Genomic DNA, 25,409 nt, shown 5'->3' on the forward strand with positions numbered 1-25,409 from the left:
TATATAATGTGTGTTGAAAAATCATTGTAGAATAAAGATTCTACAGAAAAGTAAATCCTTGTCTAAATCTAGAAAAGTGGATGAGAGCAACGTATTTTGCAGTTTTCTCACAGTGTGAATGTGTCTCGTCTGCCACTGTTTTATCTCCTGAAATGGAAAGTGTTATCGTCGAGTTTTGTTGACTTAGCAGAATGGTGCAGCTCAGTAACTGTTTTTCTTTTCTTACTACAAAATAAGAATGCAAAAAGTTAGTGAAGACAACTGAACACACAACCTACTTTTAATGAAAAACCCAAATGAACCAGGTTTTTTATTTATGTGCTTAAAAAACAGCAACTCTCAACTCCAATTTGATCAACTGCAGGCCTCCAGATTCGGCAAAGACTTCTGGATAGGATTTGAAATGTCTTCAAGAAAAACAGAGCAAGCACTCACTGTGAATCCAGGGATTTTAATGTCTCCTGCCAGGGTATTATAAACATGAAAATAAAAAGATGTGCAATCCCATTAAGTTTCTAATTTAGACTCATGCTAAGCTACGCAGATGCTCTGTCTGCACTAATGAAGATTCTCTCACATGAACATCTCAAACGCCCACTGTGGCTCCAAATGATCATTTTGAATAATTACTTGACCACTTGAGGCATTTGCATTTTTGTATAGTGCATTGACATTTCTTCCTTATATTTTTAGGTTGTCATTTACAATAAAGACATAAAAAAGTAAGTTTAACATGATGTGTGCATTTTAAACTCTTCACACCATGCAAAAGTTTCACACATACGTCATAAATCTGATAGGATTTGATGCTTTTGTTTGGACCGACGTTATACTTTTTTTTAAAAATATGCCAAAATACATTGCATGATTTAAAATAAAATCTGTGCAACATCAGCTTTATGCATCAAAATGGCACATTAGACAGTGTTTAAAATGAATATTTAAAACAGCACCTGTGCCACTTCTGTTGAAGGACAATCAGGAAGATGCAAAGCAGGAGTAATCATATTTATCTATGTTCAGCTTCACAAATGTAGGACAAGGACATAAGATCTAGGACATCCAGCCTGATTCAACATGCTGAACAAGGCAGAAAGTAAAAACCAAACTTTTAGATGCTGAATGCAAACATTAGGATCGTAACGAACGATGGCAGTCAGGACACCAGATGTGACGCGCAGCCTTAAAAAGCACTTCCAGACTATATTAAATGACCTAAAACTACAGTGCTTAGCTGATTCTTATCACAGCGGCCCCACATAAGGCTCAAAGCTTGCACACAAATTTGGATTCCATAGTTGTTTTAGCTTTGTTTCTGTATGCATGCTAATCTCTCAAAGTATTTTTTATTTTCACGAGGAGCACCTGTGTGTGATGAGTAATTACATTTTCTCGTCTCATATTGTTATCCAGGCTAGAAGGCAAATTCAACCTCCACTATTACCTGCGAGTATGTGGGGATTTAGGTGTGATATTGTGCCTTGAAAATTAGTTTTTTTTTTTCTTCTCTGGATGTATGAATATTAGAGTTAAATCTAAGCTTATTGATCTGGGAGTTGGAGCTGTAGTGTTCATGGTTTGACTGCATGTGTTTGACTATGTTTTGACATCCTTGTGTTTTTGCAAAATTATGATGCAGATTTGCGTCATGCCCCCACATTTATTTAGGTTTAACCTGTTAATTTTGCATCTACACTCATATGTAGGTATAAGAAATTATTTCTACATTTTCCTTGAGGTTCCCTTCATCTATTGATATCCAAACACACACACACACACACTGGTAGGAAACTTTTTGAGTGAAAGCAATAACTGGGATTTCTAGAAGATGGATATTTGCCAGGAGAGAAGAATAACATCTGTGTGTGTTTTTAGTGTGCACATTTTGCTCACGTCTGTCTCGGTCTGTGTGTGTGTGCGTCGGTATGACAGCTTTCGGATCACCACTTCTTGGTCAGCTGATTCTCCCCCGTCTGAGGTCCTCAGCGAGGATTATAAAACCAATCAGCGGTCCGTGATTGCTGCACCCAACCCGTGATTGGATCGCAACCTGGCCCCTGCCATCAGATCTGCAAAGTGAAAGACTGAGAGATGAGAAGAATAAGATGCGGGGAAAGAAAGAGATGAGAGAAGAGATAAATAAAGACAGCCATCACAGAGAAGGAGGTAGCAGCGGCTGGATGAGAAAAGAGAAACAAGAGGGGAGAGAATGTGAGAGCAGGATTTTTGGCATTTCTCATCACTTTTACAACATATTTAGCACAACTAGCAGAAGAAACATTGTCTACAGTGTTCCCTTGTTTAGTTATTGGTTTTAAATGTGTAGTTTAAAGTACATTTCTTCCTCAGAATATGTCCTCACAGCTTTAAGACAATCTCTCTCTGTGAGGAATTTAAATATGTTTATATGCAGAACATGTAATTTACAGCAGCAATTACCTTTTGAAAGGTTATTGTGACCTGCTTGCATTTTCATCAGCATATAGAGGAAATCAGATTAATTTATGTACTCAGCAGGTTAACCTGTGTGACGCTACTTTTTTTCAGTTCACTGCACAAACTGATTGTGTGTTTACGGATGTTTTCCTCATTGCATGTTAAAGATGAGTTGCCCAAATATTTCACACTGACTGAAAAGGGGTAAAGAATTAGAAAGTGTGACAGAAAATATGTATTTTTTTAAGTTTCATGTATTTTTGATACATGTTCAGAAGTAACATAAAATAAACTAAAAACCTTACAAGTGGAAAGAGACAAATTATGGAAATGAAAGCAGGTGACACATATTTGAACTTTTAACGTTTTTTCCTCTTTCTGCACGCTCTTGCTCTTGTCATAGTTAGTGCATGTAATTATATTGAAGCACAGTTATTTTCACCTTTCTGCTGCTTCAGATGCAGCTTCAGAATGCTTTGGTTTAGACCTGGAAACAATCTGGACATCTCTTTTAATCCTGAAATCGTCCTTGGCCAGCAGGACAGAATGAAGATATTTTGCAGCCACAGCCAAGTTGTGCAAACTTCTGCTCTCAAATGTTTCTTAAAAGTTGTCAAACTAGCCAAGGACTAACTTATGTCTTATTGCATGTAGTCTCAGTAAGTAAAGGCTGATGCAATGTAAGATAAAATCACGCAATTGTAATAAAATAATAATATAAAAAAGAGCTTGGCTTATTCACATATATATGCTCCTGGATCATTTAAAGATGCATTTGAGGCATCGTTTTTCCTAGTTGGAATGGTTGCACAAAATGCTGCTGTAATGATTTTAAAAAGAAAGATTTGATTACACAGATATGATTGATTTATTTTTATGCTGGTCTAACTGGAAGCGGTTCTAGTATTTTACACAAATCAGAATAGTAAAGATTGATGATTATGCCCTAATTATTAAAAACCATCTCAAATCAATAGCTAGATGGATTAAACTACAGGACAATGATTCCAAACTGGGGTCTACAGCTGCAAGGAGGAGCTTTTGGTAAATAGGTGGTGCTTTGTGAGAGAATCAAAAGCAACACTTCTGGTATGTTTTCAGTGAAGGAATAACAAGTTGAAAGTCTGGAAGCGTTCTTTAAATGATTTAAATCTCAAGCTGTGCAGCCCTAGTACAGACATACACCTAACCTGCTAATTACAGCAAAAAGTGGCTCTGTAAAGTTTTGACTCAGGGGCTGGGAATACAGAAGCATTTCACATTTTGTTTTGTAAAAAGAATGAAACTGAAGAATAATTCATGAAACGTATTCTCATATACGCTGCCTTCTGTTGGCTGTAAACATCATACGACACATTCAGGTTTGAGGCTGTTGAAAAGTGTTAAGGTTTAGAAGTATGAATAATTTTCAGATACTTTATCCCTTTTTGGTCTTGAGAGGTTGAAGATGATGTTTATTATGTTTACAGTAATTGGAATAAAAAAGCATCTCATTCTTTCTCGAAGTAGTGTTTTAAATGGTTTGTGTCTTATTCAGGATGAGCAAACAAAGTTTGAAGAATTTAGAAATCAGTTGGATCCTGTGTGCCGTTTCAGTCACAAACATTTTCATGGCTAAAGCGGGAAGAGACAATACGCCCAGTTTCATAATTCTTAAACTGATACCTCATCTCTTTGGAAGTGCTGGACAGTAGCATACTTTATTGCCCTGCCTATGATTTAACCCCATGAATGGAGATGGTGGGAGGTATGAGACAATGCAAGGGGGGTGGTCACTGACCCATTTTGAATCCACAGCCGCCAGGTCAAAATTATTCTTCCAAAGTCAAACAGCCCCAGATGGCAGCATACCTACGCTGATCCACACCTTCGCTCAACTGGAATTAGGACGCCATGTAGTGGCACTGGGAAGGTAATGAGAGGGGCAGTGATGCTGGGTCCAAGGTTGGCAAGGCTTGGGAGGATGACTTGCTGGCTAATAGGCAAGCAGATGGTTATATTCTCTGCAGGTTGTCCAGGGAAAATCACAACGGTTCTGAGATAAGCTTTAGTCCATTTATTTGTCCTTGTTTGGCTGCAGATTAAATCCAAACACACACAGCAAAAATGTGAATTTGCTAAAGTGGGGCAGCATCAACATGAAAGACGCACAGGAGCTGTGTTCAAAATTTACCAAGCTGATTCAGTGGAGCAGTACCAATTACAGTCGCTCTTTTTAAAAAGTTTTTCTTTACGTTCCTTTGGTTTTGCTGTATCTACCATGCAATACACTCATCATTCAAAAACCCTTAAGACAATTCTAGTTTTAAATCTAGTTTTACTATCTACATTTTAAAAGCTGCAGTCAAAGTTGCATTTGGCAAATTTGACCAAATATCAATGAACTGAGCAGGTTGCACTCAGCTATAGTTACTCTACGGTTACATTGGTGTTCTGATTTCTTTCTGAAATCTGACTTTTTCACATGATTGTTCATGCTACTAATTAAAAGCGACCGCAATCAGACGTCTGTCCACAGAAGAAGACATCAACATAGACATCATACACTATCGTATTCAGTTTACAAATCTGATATTTTGTGGTGGTGAAAAGGTTGAAATCTGGCTGTTCAGATAACCATGAAAAAGTCAGAACTGGGTCACTTTTGCCTGCTGTGTGAACCTATACTTTTAATAACAGAAACCTAGTTCTAAAGTTGTGGTGCAACTCTTTTTAATATAATAAATAAATAACAGGAATCTTGCATCAAAATTAACTTGTGGATACCTGACGTAGAGAAAGGTGTAAATTATTTGTTGCCGTGCTTTCTGTCCGTTGCATTATTTGGGAGGAAAAAGCTGGCAAAGCAGTGCAGGAAACTTGGACCAGTAGTTGCTGCTGTCCGTGTCTCAATAAAGGTCTGCATTAAAGTAGATTAGCATTTGAAGAAAGGTAAATACTATCCATCTCAGGTCAGGCCAATGTGGTCAAAAGGACTTATCAGGTGCATTGCTGTCAGTGCGGAGACCTTTGCACAGACAGTAAAGGGGAGGATAAAGTCACATTTGCAGTACAATGCACAAGGTATTGAACTTCTGCTACAGCGTGATTAATACATCCACTGTTTTAAGTATTAATGGCCCCAACCTTGGATCATGATAGAACCGAGTTGCTAATATGACAGGGAACGCAACTCGAATAGAGGTTGTTGGTTTAAGCAGAGTGTGCCTCTCTGCGATTATCCTGCAGGCAGGTGTTTGCTTACTGCGCTCATTGGGAAGTTTATTTCACCTGCTTCCCAAGGGGGTTTATTTAACCTGAGGCATCTGTTCAACTATGCCCATTATTTGACCTTCAGCACCTCGTAATACCAGTGTCTTTGACCTGCTCCTACAGCACATATTCATAAACCCACTTGCATGGAAATGCTGAATTGGTGGTCACAAACAACAGATGCCAGGTTAAACAATCAGAACACAAGAGGGGACGATTTTCAGCTTTGCATTTTGATGAAAATGCTTGAGGAATTTCATTAGTGCAACACTTGAGGTGTGGAAGATCAAGCCGCTCTTGAGCTGAGTTCAACAAATTCAAAGAGCGGGTTAGGAAGGGGCGGGTTATCGCAGCTGTGCTCGGTTGGGAGGTGTGTAAAAACGGTGTCCTTTTACCTGTTGATTTGTATTCTGGTACGCTGGACGCTGCATACAAATACCCACCTGCTTCAGGTGGTTTTTATCAGACAGGAGGGCTGCGGCCAAAGTCATTGCTAAGAAACTGCAAGGACGTGTGTACTGTACTCAAATTTATCTTCCAAGGAGGCAAACCTCCAAGTTACTTTCAAGTAATCTTGGGTAATGCTTTTTTCGCACTTTAAAAATATTAAAAACATTTTTCTGTCAACAATGATTAATTCTTAATTCATTTTTGGGGGATGCATTGATGGACGGATGGATGGTCTGCTCTGCATCCCCAGAACCAGAACCAAACATGGAGAAGCAGCATTCAGCTTCTATGCACCACAAATCTGGAACAAACTTCCAGAAAACTGCAAAACTGCCGAAACACTGACTTCCTTTAAATCTAGACTAAAAACACACCAGTTTATAGCTGCTTTTGAAGCATCATAAATGAAACATTAATCAACATTCGGGTGTGTAACGACGACACTTGACAAAATGCAATTCTTCCATTGTTGACTGTTTTCTATTACTGTATTTCTATGATGTAAAGCACTTTGACCTGCCTTGTTGCTGAAATGTGCAACAGAAATAAACTTTATTTTTAAAATCTCTTTGCGTGTTACAGTAACTTGATCTATGTGACTGGAAAGTATCAACATAAATTAGACTGATGGGAGTTAAATGTGGACTTGTATTTTATAGAACTGGATATTAATTGAGTCTGTAAATTGTAACACTAATTTAGAATACTTTTGTTGTTCATGTAATAATAACCAATAATTCATTGAGCGATAAAATGTCTCTAGAATCAAGGGTAGTAAATATTTTACAGACAGCCAAACAAAAAACCATAAGTTAAATTTTCAGATATTTGTACTTCACAAAGTTACCATAATATCCATTTCCTCTTAAAATATTTACTTTCGCATTTGGAGTATCAAATGAAAGGTAATGTTACTCAAAACTTTCTGATAATAATTGGTCTGTTTGGGCTCAGATAGGCTGCCATGCTTCAATGTTTGGGGACATCACTAAAATACCTACAGCACCATATAGGATCATATAGTATATCCTCAGTCAGCTCCTATAGAGTCCTCCAGACATACAGTAAGTCACCCATTCACCAGTCAGTGTTAAGAATAGCTTTTCCCACAGATCGCTATTCAGCAGTGTTCAGAGCAGGTGGGGAGTTTGAAGGGATAGAGATTAGCTCTTTCTACCCCAGAAAATGATTTATGCTGAGACTTTTATCAGGACGCTTTTCCCCTCACGCAAAGATCATTTCCCCTGACTTCACCTCACAACGGGCACTATTTTAAGCATTGCCTCATTAATACAGACTGATTGGATTCATTGTTCTGCAATCCTGATGGATGTCCTCTGAAGTTTCCTGCCTCTTAACTCGCATCTCAAACTGCTCTTCAATCTTCGGGTAGAACTTCCTTTGAAGAATACCAACCCATTGTCTTCTGAGAGTTCAATAAATCAGCTGCCTATGTCTTTTGTTGGTCCGCTTCTTTTAAATGAAACCGCATTAGTCGCAATCCTTTAGCTAAATCATAATGGCAGAAGTTCAAACTGAAATTTCCATCTGCATTTATATAAGACTCACCATAAAGGCAATTTGCATAAAGGTCTTACAGTTTCTGCTCTCCTTTCGCTGTATAATCAGGTACGTGCAGACATCATATAATCAAGACTTCTCTCAGATTATACTTTCTAACTAGATTCATCTTGGTTTATTTGACCCCTGATTGATAACTTTATGTTAAACTTGGCAAATCTCTCACTTTTATTGTCAGAATCTCTGTATTTCACCACATTCTTGGACATGAATATATAAGAACACAACCTTCCAACACAGCAATTCTTTTCCCCCTGTTGTGACCTCTTCACCAAACTGTGTAATAGTTGAGTGTTTAACTTCAGGATGAGTTACTCTGACAGCTGGTGTGTGTATAGATGGCTCTGCTTGAAATTTGCTCCATAGGAAAGAGTGTTCCGCTGCAGTAAGTCTGCTGTGGGTGCTACACCAGGGTCGGCTGCTATTTATACTGTATCTCCGCTGCTGCAGCACTCCGTTCCTCTCCCTGTGCACTCCCACTGGGAGAGGAGATGGGGGGAGAATTTGAAACTACCCAAAGTTTATATTCTGTGCTCATGTTTGATTATCTATTTTTTTATGTAGCAAGTCAAAGTTGCTTTTCAACAAAGATTATATCTCTGCGTGAAAAAGCGTCTTCTGAGAGCACTGACATTTTTTTGTTTATTTTATGTTTTTCAGGTGAAGTCGTCTGAAATTCAAGTGTGAATAAATTCACTAAGCCAAGTTGGCATTCAGTAATAAACAAAAATGTAGCTCAAAACAATAGACACAATCTCATGAAAGTGGCGGAAAATTTGTTGGTAAACCCAGGAAGAGAAAGTACAGCTTTCAGGAAAAGAGAGGACAGTTGTTAATGTAACAGATTGAAATACCAAAATGGGTATTTTAACACAAACTCCAAGCTGAAAAACAAGGAATAATACAAATTATAAAAATATATGCTCTCTGTTAAAGATAGTAGCTTAAACTACCGTCTCATTCCTTCTCTTCTATTGCCTTTTCATTCTCACAGATGCAGGATTATGCACCCTATCATTCTTGTCAGCCTATATTTGCATCACTTTCCAATACTGGATGCTTGGTTTCAAGGATAATGAAGCTTTTAAATAAAAGCATGAGAAATGGACAGGTTGCTGAGGACGGGGACCGGCAGGGAAATCAGCTGTCAGGAGCCAGATTCGTCTGCTCTTCTCATTAATTACTTTTGGGGAAAGAGAGGTAGAGGCCAAATGAGTATTGATTATGGTGGGCCAGTATAGGACCAGTTTCACTGGCCTTTCTCACACATCATTGCCTCTCCACTTCCCCATTAAGTGGAAACAAGAGGGATCAGTGGCAAGCTGGGACCTTATTAAAGACAGGACCTGGTAGTGGTAGACAGGCTAGCTTAGCACATCGTTCTTCTCTACATAGGCAACATTTTGTCCGACTCTGTATCTCTCATTTAATCCCTTTTCTCTGCTTTAGTAGCCGCTGTCAATGAAAGGATGACGGCTTCAACGTAGTAACGTTTCTGCGAGTCAGAGGATGTCCGATTTAAACGTCCCACTGGATTCCGTTTGTTTTTCTTTGTAACTTTTTTGTTTTCAACCCACACTGAAACATTGAGCAAAAAATAGCCCATAGCTCACCGAAATACTTTTACTTCTCCCTTTAACAGCAACAACCTCTGTTTTTGTTGCATGACTGATGATTTTAATTACCTTTTAACTCCCTGTACTCAGCAGATACACATAATAAATGGTGCACAAAGTTGTTAAAGCAACCATCTGGGCTCTATTGAGCTTTTCGACACTGTCATGAGAAAGGCAGCCACCGTATCAGAGGTGGATAGCAGGTGTGCCACAGGATAACATAAAACTATCTCACTTAAGATTTGGATGACAGCTATTCAGAGTCAAAGGAATCTCATCTATTTTTCTTATCTGAGGAGCAGTAAAGAGGCGTCAGAAGAAGACGGCCTGTAAAACCACACAGGGGGCAGAGATTGTATGAGAGATTGCTGAACAAAATTACTCTGAGAAACGTGAAGCTTGAATGGAATGAAATGAAACCAGACATATTAATTACATGTATATATAAAGTGTAATGGCAAGGATAATCTCGACCAGATATATTTCAATATTCCTTTAATTATTTGGTAACACTTTATTTGAAGACTGACATAACACAGTCATAAACATGATATAATATCTGTTATGAACATGAAGACGTCTTCATGAATGGTTATAACTGTCATGAAGTGTCATTCAGTAAATAATACTTTTAATGCAAAGTTGACACTTTCAATGGACTTTTAATGCAAATTCTAATACAACTTTGCATTAAAAACGTCATTATTTACTGAATGACACTTCATGACAACAGTCATAACCATTCATGAAGACTCCTTCATGTTCATAACAGGTGTAATGTCATGGTTATGACAGTGCTATGTCACCCCTTCAAACAAAGTGTTACCAATCATTTTTCCTAATATTTCTTAAGGAAACACAATATTTGACATTTAGCAATCCATAGATCCATTATATCTAACTAATTCAAAGTGGTTTTCAAGTTAAAACAGCAAATGGTACATTTGTGAGTGCATTTACTATCTCCACCCACCTGGCACACACATCACAGAGAATCAAGCGCACCCATCCCTTTCATTCAGGCCCATCTGAAGTCTATAAGGTAACTTGGCACACCTGTTCTCACAATGATCTCTGCAGACAAAGAGCCTCAGCTTCAAGCTTCCACAAAGACACCACTGGTATGAACTGGATATTATGCACAGTTTATATCATTTAATCTGCATTCAGAAGACCAAATTGGCCTTGTTGATTAAATGGGTTTTACGTGTTTGGAATGTAGTTTATTTGTTTGTTCATTCACTGTTAACTTAAAAGTAGATTAACATTACCTGAAAAACTAGTTAATCAGTTCATTGTGATCTGTAATTGATTTTGTTTCATTTGTTTGTAGGTTTTCAATCTGCTCTGTGACTACTCTGACTACTTATGTGAAGTCGTGGTGGTCTTGCACTGTCAATTGAAATAATTTAAAGACAAAAAGAAAAGATAAATAAAAGATGTCGCTGAGATGAGTGGTTCCTGCATTTCTCAAGCTTTTTTGAGTTTGGGCAGAAGCTGTGGTGGTTTAAAGAGAGCAAAAAACTTGACAGTGGTCAAGAGGTCAACCTGGATGTGTCCCAGTAGTTTTTGGTATTTTCGTTAGGAAACCTAACGGATTCCCAGTCCAATCAGGAAATACATGCTGTCCAGTGGATAGTTGTAAAAATGACTGTTTTGAAAAATTGTATCACTAAGTCACTTCTACATATATTCTTTTGTCTTTGTCGCCAAGCATTTATCTTTTGCACAATTAGAAGATTAATTGATTGATCATCCGTTGCCTTCACTGCTCATAAGCACAGATATTGCCATAAAAATTTTTATATCACATGAGAAAATAGCTAAAAACTGACAAACCATAATGTGAACGCTTTTAAAAAAAATAATCAGTCACACTTCTAATTGAGTGTCAGTTTCGGTTATTGCACTTGTTTGAGCTGTCACTTGTTTGAGTTAAATTTCATAACCACTCTCTAATTAACAGTTTATTTGGCTTTTGTCAGGCGTCCGCTGTTTCCATGTAAGATTATGACACGCAGCACATGACCCACAATGCATTGGAGGTAACCTCCAGATTTAATGAAGTGTAATGATGATGCTCCCTAAATTAGAGTACATGTCACTTCAGTTTTGCTTATCGTTTGTGTTATTAGCACGCAAAAACCCACAAGCTTACTTATACTCACGGAGACATAACACATTCAATAAATGTGATTTTCCTCAAGCTGATTACTTGTAGTACCGTAGGCAGCGTTGTAGATGGAGTACGGCGCTTCCGAATCACCTCACGTACCTGACATTGGCAGGCGGCATTGGGAATTGAGCCGAACGTTATCGAATTGAACAAATTTAAATTAAATTCAATCGAACTATAATCAAAGTTTGTAATGCTTTTGTTAACGTTCATGTGATTGATTACACAAACAGTATCCTCCTTTAAGAAAAAGAAAATCACAAACGGAGATCAGATTGAAACCGACATGAGAAAAAGAACCATCAGACACCTACACAAAAGAGACGCATCAATATGACCGTTGTAAACAACAGCCCCCATATGTGTTTCTCTTTCACGCCATCTCTTTATCAGCATCGAATCAGTGGACTGTTAGGACATCGTTTAGGCTCCCACACGGCATCAATACTGGCTCTATTGATTTTTTTTAAACAGTTAATGGAAGCCTTTAGGGTAGGAAAGCTAATTAAAATCATATGCAGGTCAAGCTCATTTAAAGACTCCCCATTAGTTTATGTTGAACTTAACCACGGTTGACTGAAAAATCCATCCATGGGGCATCATAATTGACTTATGTTTCTAATGGCTTTTCAGTTCTCCTTCATACAGGAGAAGGATGGGGAGTTCCTTCGGCAGATTTCATGTAGCAGGTTTAATAGCCCTCAAATGGAATCATTAAAGACAATTGTCGTGTGTATTTGTGTCCTCAAAGTATAGTGTCAGTGCCTGAAGAAAGTGTTTACAAAAGCAGGAAAAGCTGCAGCTGCTGAATAGTACGCCCCCTTCTCAAACACCAAATCTAGAATTACGACTTATTTATGATCAATAATAGGAATAAAAAATGCATCCAGGAGGAGATGAAGAGTTAGAGATGGAAGATAGATTCATTATTACACTTAATTTAAGATGCATGTAGTTTTAAAAGTCAGTACCACTTTACTTTTACTCTACACACAGCGGACCCTAGTTTTTGTGGCCACCCCCACCCAAGAATAGCTGGAATCCATAAATACACCAAATATATCTTAACATGCACAGTGGAAAATGTCTTCGCACAACCGCAGAAACTAACATCTGCACTCTTCCTTATTTCTTGCTTTTTAGGGAACAGCCAATGAGGAATGAGGAAAATAAAATAAATGATGCTCCTGGATTTGAGTAAACACCAGTGAACAGCATCTCTTGTGGAATTGCACCAATGTATTTCAGCTTCCTAGACGGCATTTTTCTAATCTTTCAAATATTTTAGTTTTTCTCTGCGAAGAAATCCTTGGCAGGTTTTCTGGGAATAATTTGGAGCTACATTCCACAGACAAATTCCCCACAAATACTGTTTGGCAAACTGACTGGGGCCCACCTAGCTTCCAAAAAGGTGTTCCTTTGTGAATATCAGATTAATGATACCTATTATGCTTCACTGAACAGTTTATTAAGGTCTATGGGATATACAAACCATATTAATTACATTTTTTGGACAAAATCATGCCTGAGGTCATGTCTAGTTTGAGTATTTTTAGGGCCTCTTGTCACTTTAAATCCAAATAAGATGCTGCTGGCCACACCCCCAACTCAATCTTTAAACTCACACGTGAAAATGGCTGTGAACAGATGTGCAATTATACAACAGTTCATCTTTGAAAAGTAGAAGTAGAGCCTCCTGAACAACCAACAAGAACGCAGCTAGTAGTTTCTGGATGGGAAGTCGACAAAACAACACTTGTCTTTTCCAGCAGCCATTGTACAGCACATATAGTGGTAAAGCAAGTTGAGCAAATGTGATGGAGCTTAGCTTGGGCTGTTAGGTGATGGGCAGAGCTCTGTTGAAGTTGCTAGGTAAGGGGCAGTGTGTGCTGATTTGGGACAGTTCATTTTCCAGACACCAAGAAACATCAACTTATTGTCAAAAAACCGACTGGGTTTTTTTTTAGAAGCAGTAAAGACCCAAATGGAAGTACAAAAACATACAAAATGTGAATTTTGCATAAAAGGTCCCTTTTAAAAGTCTACAAATTATTTGTTAATCTGTCTTTCTGGAGCCTAAAAAAAGAGGTTTTACTGTGGAATTCCAAATTTTATTGTCTAACATTAATCTGAGGGGAAAGCTAAATCTATGGAACAAAGTTTGATCACCCTTTAGCAGTCGGCACCAGAGTCGCCCCAGTTGGACTAAAAAGAGTGCTTTGCTTTGGTCAGACATTTACTGTTCAATTTTCATGAAACCAGCATGTTTTCTGCTAAGCGGTGGCTCACGTCCATCTTTATCAACTGGAAGGTTTGTCAGCATCTTTTTGAAATGGTGCTTCTGTCTGGCTAAGGTCACTCTCAGCCTGGCAGGCTACCTGTTCTCAATCGTTGTACATCTGAAGGTTTACTTCTTCAGATCATGGAGAGATGAGTTGATAAGAGAAAAACTTTTAAGAAAGTCACTGACGCTGAGCACACGTCCATTGCATGAAAAAACAAACAATTTAGCAGGAAAATAAAGAAAAATAATTAAAACCAATCTTTTGTAGTGGAAATAGCTCCACCATTTCATGTTGTGAACCAAAACTTGTAAACTAATAAATACACATATTTGATTAAAATAGATCTTCTGTGGATCTCCTAATTTGGACTCTAATTAAATAACATATTTTGGAGAATTGTTGTTTCTCTTGTGCTATTGTGTGGGATGGAAAATCAAAATGTTTATGGCGAGCTCTGTTTTGACATCCACACTGAGCCTCCACATTTCTACTGGCAATTATTTTCCTCCAGACGGACAATAGTCTCCAGCAAACATATTGTTTTGTCACGTCCCAGCTTTCAACTCTTGTGTGCTCTCTTCTCATGGGAATCTCTTAGCTCCCTTGTTTATTTTTGTGAGTTATGTGGGAGCCACAGCGGAGGGCTCATTTGAATCTGCTAGTCAGAGGGAGATTAAACTTAGGCTGTGTTTATTGTTTCCTATCGGGAGCCAATATGCTAACAGCAGATGCCAGTGGTCTTGCTGTGCCTTAGTTTGACGGATCCACAACATGACTCTCACCACAAACCACCGCAGTTGCGCCCAACTGGCACAGGCAGCAGCAGAAGAAAAAAGAAATCCTGTAATGTCGGGGCTTTAGCAGAGTGCTTCATTACACAGTTAGATCAGATAAAATCCCCCGAGATGAATTTTTCTCYGTTATCTTGAATAGGCGAGGAGGAGTGAACTGGTCATATTAAGGGTAATATGTATTAATAACACATAATAGGATGTCGGTAGTTTTGGCTGATTTTATTTCCTGTAAAGTAGGGAATTATTTTCTACTTCAGCTGCTTYATATTGTTTTTAAGACAAAAAAAACCTCTCTCATATGCATGCATGTAGGCTCACACACACAGWGSCACACTCTGCCCTTTGAGCTTAATGACTATGCTAATAATATAAGCTGTTTCAAGCCACGCATGACATTATTTTGGTCAAGTTTTGCTAGCATTCCAGACTACTTACGAAATTTTAAAAAGCCTATTAAGGAACGGGTTATTAAGGACAAGCCATGCATTAAAACACATTTAATAATGTGAAGGCGGCTGTTKCTCTACTCTGGATCCGACACCTCTGTGCTACACTACCAGCACTTTACCAGTCATGTTGGCTTGTTTCATGGATATTCAGTTTACTTAGCACTARTTCACAACATGACATCTCAACAAAAAATAGCCAATTGAAGCTCAGTTTATTCTTTCCTTAGGCAGTTAGATGTGTTTCATTTTTCATGGCTTGGCAAACATTTKAATGTRAAAAATATTCAAGAARTTTTTTCAGGGTGTTGTCTTTAAATAACCTGCAAAATGACAAGCTAAGAGTAATTTAATTTGTAAATGCATGCCGACTGTCCCTGTGTGGTTTTAACACACTATGGGGTTGACATGGGTTGTGTGCCAAAARAAATTAAGAAAGTGACTGCTCGGTTACCAAAAAATTGGTTGAAACGAATAACTATTCATATAAATGAGTTAACAAATACATGTTTAAATTAATGACTTTTTTTTACCCATCCTTCCTACATTTTTACCCTATTTTTCCTTTCGAGGTCATGAAGAAACTCTGTGTTTTCAAGAGACAGGTTGCATCTTGGACACAAAGATCATTGACATTCTCACAACTGAATTCAACAGAGCCAAATAAAAGATCCACAGAGTATAGCAACTTGATGGCTACCTACTTTCTCACTTCAAATAATAAGTCTGAAACATATATTCATATTAAATTAAAAATGGTGGCCACAAAGATCTCTAACCGAACAAACTAAATCGTAATATTTCATCCAACGACTGGATAAAACTACAAAACATCTGTTCTGCAACATTATCTCAGGTTTTTGTGGATATATTTTATAAATACAGTATAACTTCTAAGTTAGATTTTATTTTTTCATTGAACTGCAGTTTCTTTCTGTATGAAGTTATATTTATAATATGTGTCAAAGGCTTAAAAAGGAAAAGTTGATTTCAGCCATAAAATGGTTGATGTTATTCACACAGTGCTTCCAGGAATTAAAGACACAGGCAGGTGAAAGTCAAGGTATTTTTGAATTTACGTGAATAGCAGCATTTTTATCTACTTCTATCCAGTTTTTACTCGTTATTTCACTCTTTTCCATACTGAACAAAAATGTGATTTTAAACAACTCGGGTGAAAGAGGAAGCCTGCAGGAAGTCAAAAAGATGATTTTATTTATCTAATTTAACTTCCATCAGACGTAAGACTGTTTTTAACATCTAACAAGCTCCAACCCACAGCCAGCTACAACCTACCCTAATATTTCTCCACATTAATGTTTTCTCTTTACATTTTAAGAGCGTACATTTCCCAGATATCTGTGTGACATCTGCAAAAACATCTTCAACCATGCAGGCACAAGAAAAATACTGATTGAGAGTTAAGTTTCCCTTTGGGTTTGAATGAAAAAAGCAAGCTTATACTTGCATTCACATAATGAGTAAGCTCTATTTACTAGATGATGAAATATATAATAATAAAGCTGTTTCATCTGCTGACTTGTTTCTCCTGGGAGCAAAATGCAATTATTTATCCAGAAGAAATTCATAAAGCAGTTCACTGCAAGAAACATGAGCATGCCTTGCTCAACATATTTTTGATTGAAACTAGATTAAGTTATCACACAGAGACTGATGATTCTGTACACTGACTTAAGACTTTTTGAGACAGAAATATTGATAACTACATGATCATAAGGCCATTTTCACTAAACGGTGTCAACCACTCGTGCTTCTGATGCACTAAATGGAATCTGTGTCTTGCACTTCAGCTTTTACAAGCTCCTCACTTTTCATTACCATTTTATCACATTATACATTCACTTTACTTAGAGACTTTGCCACAATGGTGGCTCTTTGAATCTGTGCATGAAAGAGAGTAAAATGCTAACATTTGTCTGCTATTAGACTAGGTTAGCTTGCTATTAGACAGCCATTTTGAGAGAGATTATTATCATTGCATGTAGTCATGCAACAGTTTTATGCCCTTTAAGCATTTTCACTTTTTGTCACACTACAAACTCCAATGTATTTTAATAGGTTTTACGTGACAAAGCCACACATGAGTGTGACGTAAATATGAAAAGAGTTTTAAAAATATCTCAAAAGTATAATGGGAAGATGTCTTCATACCCCAAAACAACTTTGTGCTAATTTCAGTATAAGTCCAGCTGTATTGTAAAGTTTCAGAGTTTTTTTTTTTTTTTTTCTGAGCGTATTTGTCCACAAACATCATGAAGACCAAGGAAAGCACCAGAAATTTTACAATTAAAGTTGGGCAAAAGGTCAAAGAAGGATTAGATTATTAGCAATGTCTCAAACTTTGAAAATCTCAAATCCACTGTTCAAACTGTGGTCAAAAAATAGAGAGCAAACCACGACATGGCTGTTCATTGAAACTAAAAGGCCAGGTAAAAATATTAACCGGCCAGCTGGGAAATCACCCAAACCCTGCAAAGAAATCTACAAAATAATGCTTTTTATCTAAGCCTGGTCATAAGACATTTAAATCTAATTGCAAATCTGTGGCAAGACCTGAAAGCGGATGTTGGGAGTTAAAACAGTTTTGCATAGAAGAACTGACAACAGATGTTTGTCTGCCACCTACAACCCAAGTGACACAACAACCACATCACTTTGGTAGACTTTTTTGGACATAAACAAATTTTTACTCTTGTTTTGAAAAAATTCAAGGCTGTACAAAATGTTTGAAAGATAGAGAATGGATTGTGCAAATTAAAGAAATGAATAAAACAAAATATGTCTCATCTATTCTAAAGGAAAAGAAAAGAAAAATTTGATCTTAGTATTTAACAAAACTTTCATAGCTGCTGTCTACCTACTGTTTTTAAAATACTAAAAATAAGGATGACAGTGAAATGCAAAAGAGTTCAAGGTGAGCTGTACTGACATTAATTTTAATTTACTTCAAGTCACTTTCAAAATAATCCATTTATTGTTGATAAGAATAAACTGCATTGCAGGCTTCAGACGTACCTCTGTGGATATTAATACTATTTCGTTGGTGTCTTACTAACTCTGATCTTTGCATGTTTTCTCCATCTATTGTTACATTGATGGAGTCGACAGAGAAATGCCAAAAAATAACGTTTTCTTCTGATTTTCGTGTTTTCAGTTTTTATTGGATGAGGCTGACTTATTAAAGTAGATAGGTGAATTCATTAGACTGCAAAATAAATTCATTTTTGCAGCCAATATTTGCTGATCCCGCTCACGCTCTGTGTGCGCTTTCTACCCAACAGCCCCGACCCGCAGCCTTAGAAAGTTTTATCACCAATGTCAATAGAGTCAGCACACAATAAATTATGTCTGCTTGGTGTGTTTACCGAACAGGTCCATCTCTGGTGGGAGCTGTAAAGAAGGACTGGGCTTCTCCAAACGGCATCGCTCTCTCCTGGCAGCAGCCCGAAGAAACAACACTTCCCATCATTGACTATGAAGTCAAATATTATGAAAAGGTAGACGGTCGCACTTCTTTTGCATGACTAGTGTCGTGACTTTCTGATACAAGATGTTAAGAAATAGACATTTCTTGTCTTGTCACTTGAATGTGCAGTGAAATTTGACTCGGCACAGAAACAGTCCTTAAGAAACTCGCATCTTGCTCTTGCTGACTGTGACGGTTTCATCTAGTTTGCACGTTCTTGATACAAGTCTCCGATGACTTGCCGTGAACAAATATATACATTTTAATAAAAGATATGGTTGTGAAAGTTATTCTCCTGCTTCGTAAACCCAGTGCTTTGCACTGGTAGTGTTTCAGCTGCATGCTGAGCAACCTTTCATAACACTGAAAGTCTCTCTTTTCACATGATGCAACAGCCATTACTATCTTTCACTGTGAATGTCAGCATAAAAGGTGAAAATCACACCGAATGTATAAAGTAAAATCCAACTTTCTAGGAGAAACACATTAACACACACTGCCAATGACTTATTATAGTTTTGAAAGTGCGTATAAACAAATTGGGTGCAATTTTCGATGCACAAAGAAGTAAAAATCACTGACATTCTCACAATAACATGTATCATAGCTGAGGATCCCGAGTCAGAGATTAGGATCAGATAAGGAAAGTATTATAGTACAATATTTTCTTTTTCTTTTAGATATATAAACATCAGTTGAGCTTAATATTATAACCACTGACTGATAAAGTGAAAAACACAGAGTACCTCTTCATCATGGCCTTTGTTACCTGCAAGGAACCATTTTTGTTCTCATGTGCTAGAAGACAGAGAAATGGAAAGCACAATTATCTGAGAAAAGTACATTTACAAACTGAAACGGCTAAGCAATCGGGTCATTGCTTAAAACTGCAGCTCTTCTGGGCTCTTCCCAGTCTGCAGTGGTCAGTATCTATCCAAAGTGGCCCAATGAAAGTGCAGTGGTGAGTAAGTGACAGGGTCATGAGAGGCCATGGCTCATTGGCACATGTAATCCAGTCCAAAAGACAAGCCACTGCAGCTCAAGCTGCTAAAAAAGATAATGCTTTTTTTTTTTTTTGTGCATAAAAATGTCCTGTTCTGCAGCTAAACAGGGTTGAAAAACTCCAGAGCAGTTGGCCTCTTTAAGCAGAATAGTGCCCCCTGCCAACAAGCAAACAGTAAAAAAGTAGCAGTAGTTTAACTCGAAGTTTTAGGTTTCCAAATTCCTTAGATTTATTTCCAGTCCCAAATGTTTGGGTGGATCCACTGAGACTACACCTTGAGTGCTGCTCTCAATAAAACTTAAAGTACACTTTATTGAGTAAATAACCAATTTACAGTAGTGTAAAACAATCTTTAAGATGCATTAACATTTAAAAATACAAATGACCAATATTAACTAAGTGAGGATAATCATGTAAATGTTCCTAGTATGGAAAATTAAAGGCTTCTTGCGAAACATTGAGGTCCTTGCATGATCTAAAGGTCAAATTAAATTTAAAAGTGTGATCCAGACTTTGATTAGTTTTTAATGCCTATTTATGGCTTCACATTTGCTTTGAGATGGTTTAAGGAATGACTTCTTAGACCTCGTTTCAACACTCAGCTGTCACTTTCCCCAAATTGATGCCCAGCTCAATTAATCAAATTCAAATGATTAATCACGACTGTGCAGCAAAAGGTTAAAGGACTGCAAAGTACGCTCCGCAATTTTCTTACTTAATAATGTAAGTAATAAATGGCATTCATATAAACAGTGGAGATAGTACCATCAGTACCTAGATGAGGACTGAACTGCCAGATTATTGCTTGAAGGATTATATGAAATTTAGATCAAAGTTTGACTGCAAAAAGCTTTCTGGAGGATCAGGAAGGATGTGAAGTTGTGATGTTCTGCTGTGATTCTGCATCTCCAAAAACGGAAAATGTTTCCCATCGGCTCATCGTAAATCAATTGAAACATCCACTAATTGACGCATACAAAAAATATTCTGTTAACAATTAGCCAAGTAATTTACAAATCGTTAAGGACTGAGTTGTATGCATAGATGGAAGACAAGAGCCTCTTTGAACATTTCAGAAAATCAGCTAATTATCAACACAAACATGGCATAATTATGTTATGTTTGTGCATAATTATTATTTAGTGCATTAAGGTGAAGAAAATGCTTTCTTCTAGAGCAAAGTACAAGCCGTATTGTAAGCATATTTTTAAAAGTTCAAGCTACAGTTTTTGACTTGACTTTCACAATAACTGAGAAAATAATGAATATTCTTCAGTGATTGCAAAACTAATAACTATATAAATCTCCAACTCATATAAACTCATGCTTATAAAAGAGTGTTAGAGTGTTTACACATTTCTGAAGTTATTTTTCCTGTCGTTATTTTCAATACGTTAATAAATGTGTAAAATATTGCCTAAAAGTCTAATGAAATGTGTCGTCTTACATTTCATGTCTCTTGAATGTCTTCTACTTAGCTACTCACAGCAACAGTTATTATGCAGAACATCTGGAAAAGTGTTTGTAATAAAGTTTTGTGATAAAATTATCTCTTCGCTGTCATTTTGTGTTCCCAAAAGGGATCAGAAAGCGAGCTTGAACACAGCCTGGAAGGCACTTCTTGTTGCCGCTCCCTCATTCAACATCTGTCACTGAGCTGCAGTGAATGTGACAGTAATTTGACAAAACTGTTTACCGTGGTTTTGATTAGGGTAAGCGTCGCTCTAAAACATCAGGGATTATAGAAAAGGGCCGAATCTAAACGGATGAAATCTCCCTATAAAACTGTGTTCATATCTGGTCAAAACCGGTTCTTATTTGCTGAAATGTTGTTTTTATTATTGCTCCACTTTTTCCTTCCAGGAACAAGAGCAGTTGAGCTACTCGTCAACACGCACCAGAGCTCCCAGTGTGATCGTCTCGGGTTTGAAACCAGCAACCTGCTACATCTTCAGCGTTCGCACCCGGACAGCCGGTGGATTCAGCTCCTACTCACCAAAATATGAATACCAAACTACAGGTGACTGTGAGTACTCACTATTTGTTGCAAATATTAAAATGTAAACCAGTTCATTGTGCTGCTTTCTGTTCATTGGTTGTCTCAAACAGACAAAACTATTAAAAGGTCAAATTTGGAGAAATTATCAATTAAAACATCCACTGCCCCTTTTACTATCTTTCTTTTTGACAAAAAAAAAAAAACTTGGTCAAAGCTCTGACTAAAATTGCCACTCTCTGACAATGCTTCATTAAAATCTCAGCTTTGCTGTTTTTTGTCATTTCCCCCTTTTATTCCATAGTCAGGAATGTGAGGTTCTTGCTGTAAACAGCAGCTCAGAGTCAAATAAAGTTCATGTTGCCTGGAGGAGCATCCAGGGCAGCTCACAGCCTGAAGGTCACAGATACAAATAAACAAATATTTATACAAGTACACTTGTATTGTACAGGTGCGAAGCAAATGTAACTGTTTCGACACAATGTGGAAAAGATGCTGAGCAAAGAAAACAGTTTGGTATTATTCTAAATGGTTACTATAAACGTAACATTTTATATAAAATTCAACTGTGTAAATAACCATATCTTTAAATTAAAGAATAAATTATTACTTGCATTAATTTATAAAAACACATTTAGGTATATAAAGTCAGGAGGAGGGAGTTTCTTGGCCAACAGTCTCTAAATTTTACCAAATAATTTTTGTCTACTTTCTAGTGCAAATATGTTTGTACATTTGAAATAAGACAAACTTACTTAAACGTAACTTTTCAGCAACATATAGAACATATTAAACAAGTCTCTGTATTTTGCTAAAAAGTTATTTGTTAGTTAGTTTTGTCTTATTTCCAGTTTACTAAAATATTTGACCAAAAAACTCTTAAGATTTTGTGTTTTTGCAGCGTGTTGATGAATATAGCAGCTTCACTCAATAGAAACATTACACAAGCAGTACAAAATAACAATGCATGAAGGAAGAAATGATAACAAAACATAAATAAATTCAATAAAGCACAATCTTTGTTGACCTCTGCTGCAAAACCCACAGCAGAGGTCAACACCTCTGGTCCTGGACTGCCACTGTCCTGAACCCACTTCAGTTAAAACGCTGACATTTCTCCTCGCTGTATCATGTCAGGAAGTTCTGCAAAAGGTGTGGTCGTTAACTTTTCATTGAATTCAGATGTGTTGGAGCAAAGATGCATCCACTGGACTCTGCCACTGGCACTCCAGGACTGAAGTTTCAGACCTTTGATCTACATTTTTGTTCATTTTCATGTATAAATTAGACCCACTGCAGCACAGCTACCTGCTTCAGCAATATTGCAATAAAGTACATTTCATATAATCTATCCTCTAAATTAAAAAAGACATCCTAGAACCACTGTAAGCACAAACATGCAGTGATGCAATGGAGTCTATGCTCAGCATTTGTTGTGATGAGCTTTTCCAGAAGTGTGAAGCTGAAGGGAGTAAAAGGAAAAGGAGAAAATGAAACACAGCTGGTCTGCAAACGGCGACGTATACGATGACTTATCAACTGTAGTGTCATTAACATCCCACCAGACAGTTATGTGTCAAACACTTATATCTTTAGGAATCCATCTAGTTCACTCTTCTACTAATGTCCCTGAAAGTCTCCTTTAGTTTACAGTAAAGGTGTCAAACTCCAGTCAGGTTTTGGATATGTTCCAACTCCAACCCGTCTACGTCGAAACATTTACCTTCTGATGCACTTATGGGCCACAGAGTCCTGCTAATTACCCAATTATGTAAATCAGGTGTTTCGACACAGTTGAGCCTCGAGGGCTAGAGTCTGACACCTGTGGTTGAGAGAAAGTAAGGATTTTTTTAACTATCAGAAACATTAGAGAATAGAAACAGAACCCAACCTTTGAAGGAGGAATAATTAAATTGTTTTTGGATGAATATAGTTTGTTGTAAGAGCTTCACCTGCTTCTGATGCAAACTTGGCACCAGTTTGTTTCCAGTATCAAAATGTAACAAACTTTTTTTTAACATTAAGGTTTCAAAACCACATCATCATTTGTTTGTCATTTTGATGAGAAGTTACTGCCCCTCCCTCACCTGTTGCTGCCAGTTAGCTAGCTAAAAGAAGACTACTACTCTTTTCCTTCACCTAAAATATACATAGAGGAGTTAAAATGTTTTCTTTAACAAACAGGACAGACCGAGAATGAATGTTATTGGTAATTTTATAACTATAACAAATAATGTAGCGTACTATTTTATCTCCAAATGTGGTTATATAATAACAATGTATTTTTACTCATATTATAACTAAGTGGCTCATGCTTAATACTAAGACATGCTAATTTTCAACCCATTTGCTATTTATTTTTAGCAAACAGAGTGGAAAAAATTTAAAAACTAAAAACACCAATGTTTGTGGGGGGTATCTTTCAAAAAGAAAGCCAGCAAGTAGAAAAATCAGGTACAAAAATTGAAGTAAAAGATGCAGAAGGGACAGAAATTTTCCTACAAATATTGTCAAACAGATGATTTCTTTAAACAAATCTGTGCATGCGGTTTGCTGAAATACAAAAACTTCCTGCACAGAAAATGGTTTGCAAAACTGCGGATTTCTACACTGACTTGTATACCTCATTTTTTTATATTTGCTTACTTTCACCTGGTGAAGCTCAAAGCAAATATTCGATTTCTTGTTCATAAACTAAAGCTCAGTTTTAAAGGCAGAAGGATATTAAGATTTTTTTCTACATCTCACTGAGGAGTTTTTCTTTACACAGCTAAAACCTCGGATGTTCTGGAGAGTGAATTTAATTTAGAATAATTCTTCAACCCACAGAAACTAATAACTGAATAGAGTCATCAAGGGAAACTGACGCTGCTCCTTTTCTGTTCGGCGTGTTTTGAATCACAGCGTTCCTTGTATGTTTTTGTCAGTCGTAGCTTTATTGCGTGCTCATAAAATACAAAGGTCCAGCTGCCCTTTTATGTTGGGTCAGGTTTTATTGAGAAAGAGGTGATTTGGCTTCACAGTGGCCCTCTGCTTCCAAAGCTGCAGAGTTTGGCTTTATCTGCAGATCAGAGGCTGCACAGCCAAGCCTTTGTACTGCCTGGCCTTTTATCTAAAAGAGGAGGCAGGTTTGGCCCCTGCCGCTCTCTCTCTCTCTCTCTCTGTCTGTCTGTCTGTCTGTCCACCTGCCAGTCAGTGTCGCTGCACTCGGGGGTTTTTTTTCCAGCTGCATGTGTTTCTGTCACTTCTTTCTTTGTCTTTATCTCCTTTGTCTTTCGCCTGTCATCTGTTTTTGCTCCGTCGCCTGGACCTCATTCCAGCACCGTCAGTCTAATGCATCTGTTTAGATGTGAAGAGTGCGTTGAGCTGAGATCCGTCATATGTGGTCCTCGCTTTCACTCGCCCTCTCCCAGGGTGCTGTGTAATTATTTTTATTAAGTGAAAGGGACACATTTCGTACACATGCTTTCCATGCTCTTGGCATTACACCTATATACACCCACACAAGCCTTAATCACCATGCTCCACCATCTCTAATTCATATTCATTAAGCGTGAAATATTATAGAAATAAGTTTGGTAATAGCAATCATCTTTCAATTATCTGGGATTCGTTAGCCTTCTGACAAGACACAGAAAAAGGAAAATCATGAATATCAAATGGGCCCAATTTTAACAAATCATCATGGACTAAATCACAATTTCATGAATGAATAAAATTAATTAACCAGCAGCAGGCAAATGAATCATTCCAGTAAGAAAAGCTGACAGTTTTTTTAGGACTCCACAAAGAGCTGATCAAACATCTCTCAATAATATCTGCTCATCAAATGAATGTGAACGGTGTACGCTGCGTTGAATTTAAAATAAAATCTTAATTTCGTCACA

General features: G+C 37.4%; 1 protein-coding gene across 1 annotated transcript in view; it reads left to right on the forward strand.

Annotated features, from left to right (window-relative positions):
* Positions 1–25,409, forward strand: part of epha6 (eph receptor A6) — a 194,331-nt gene that overhangs the window by 131,240 nt on the left and 37,682 nt on the right. Inside the window, exons 6-7 of the mRNA XM_008403535.2 lie at positions 18,430–18,554; positions 21,390–21,552. Coding sequence (XP_008401757.1) covers positions 18,430–18,554; positions 21,390–21,552 — 288 coding nt within the window. The remainder of the gene's footprint in view (positions 1–18,429; positions 18,555–21,389; positions 21,553–25,409) is intronic.

This window comes from Poecilia reticulata, linkage group LG2 (assembly GCF_000633615.1).
Source record: "Poecilia reticulata strain Guanapo linkage group LG2, Guppy_female_1.0+MT, whole genome shotgun sequence".
NCBI lineage: Eukaryota > Metazoa > Chordata > Actinopteri > Cyprinodontiformes > Poeciliidae > Poecilia > Poecilia reticulata.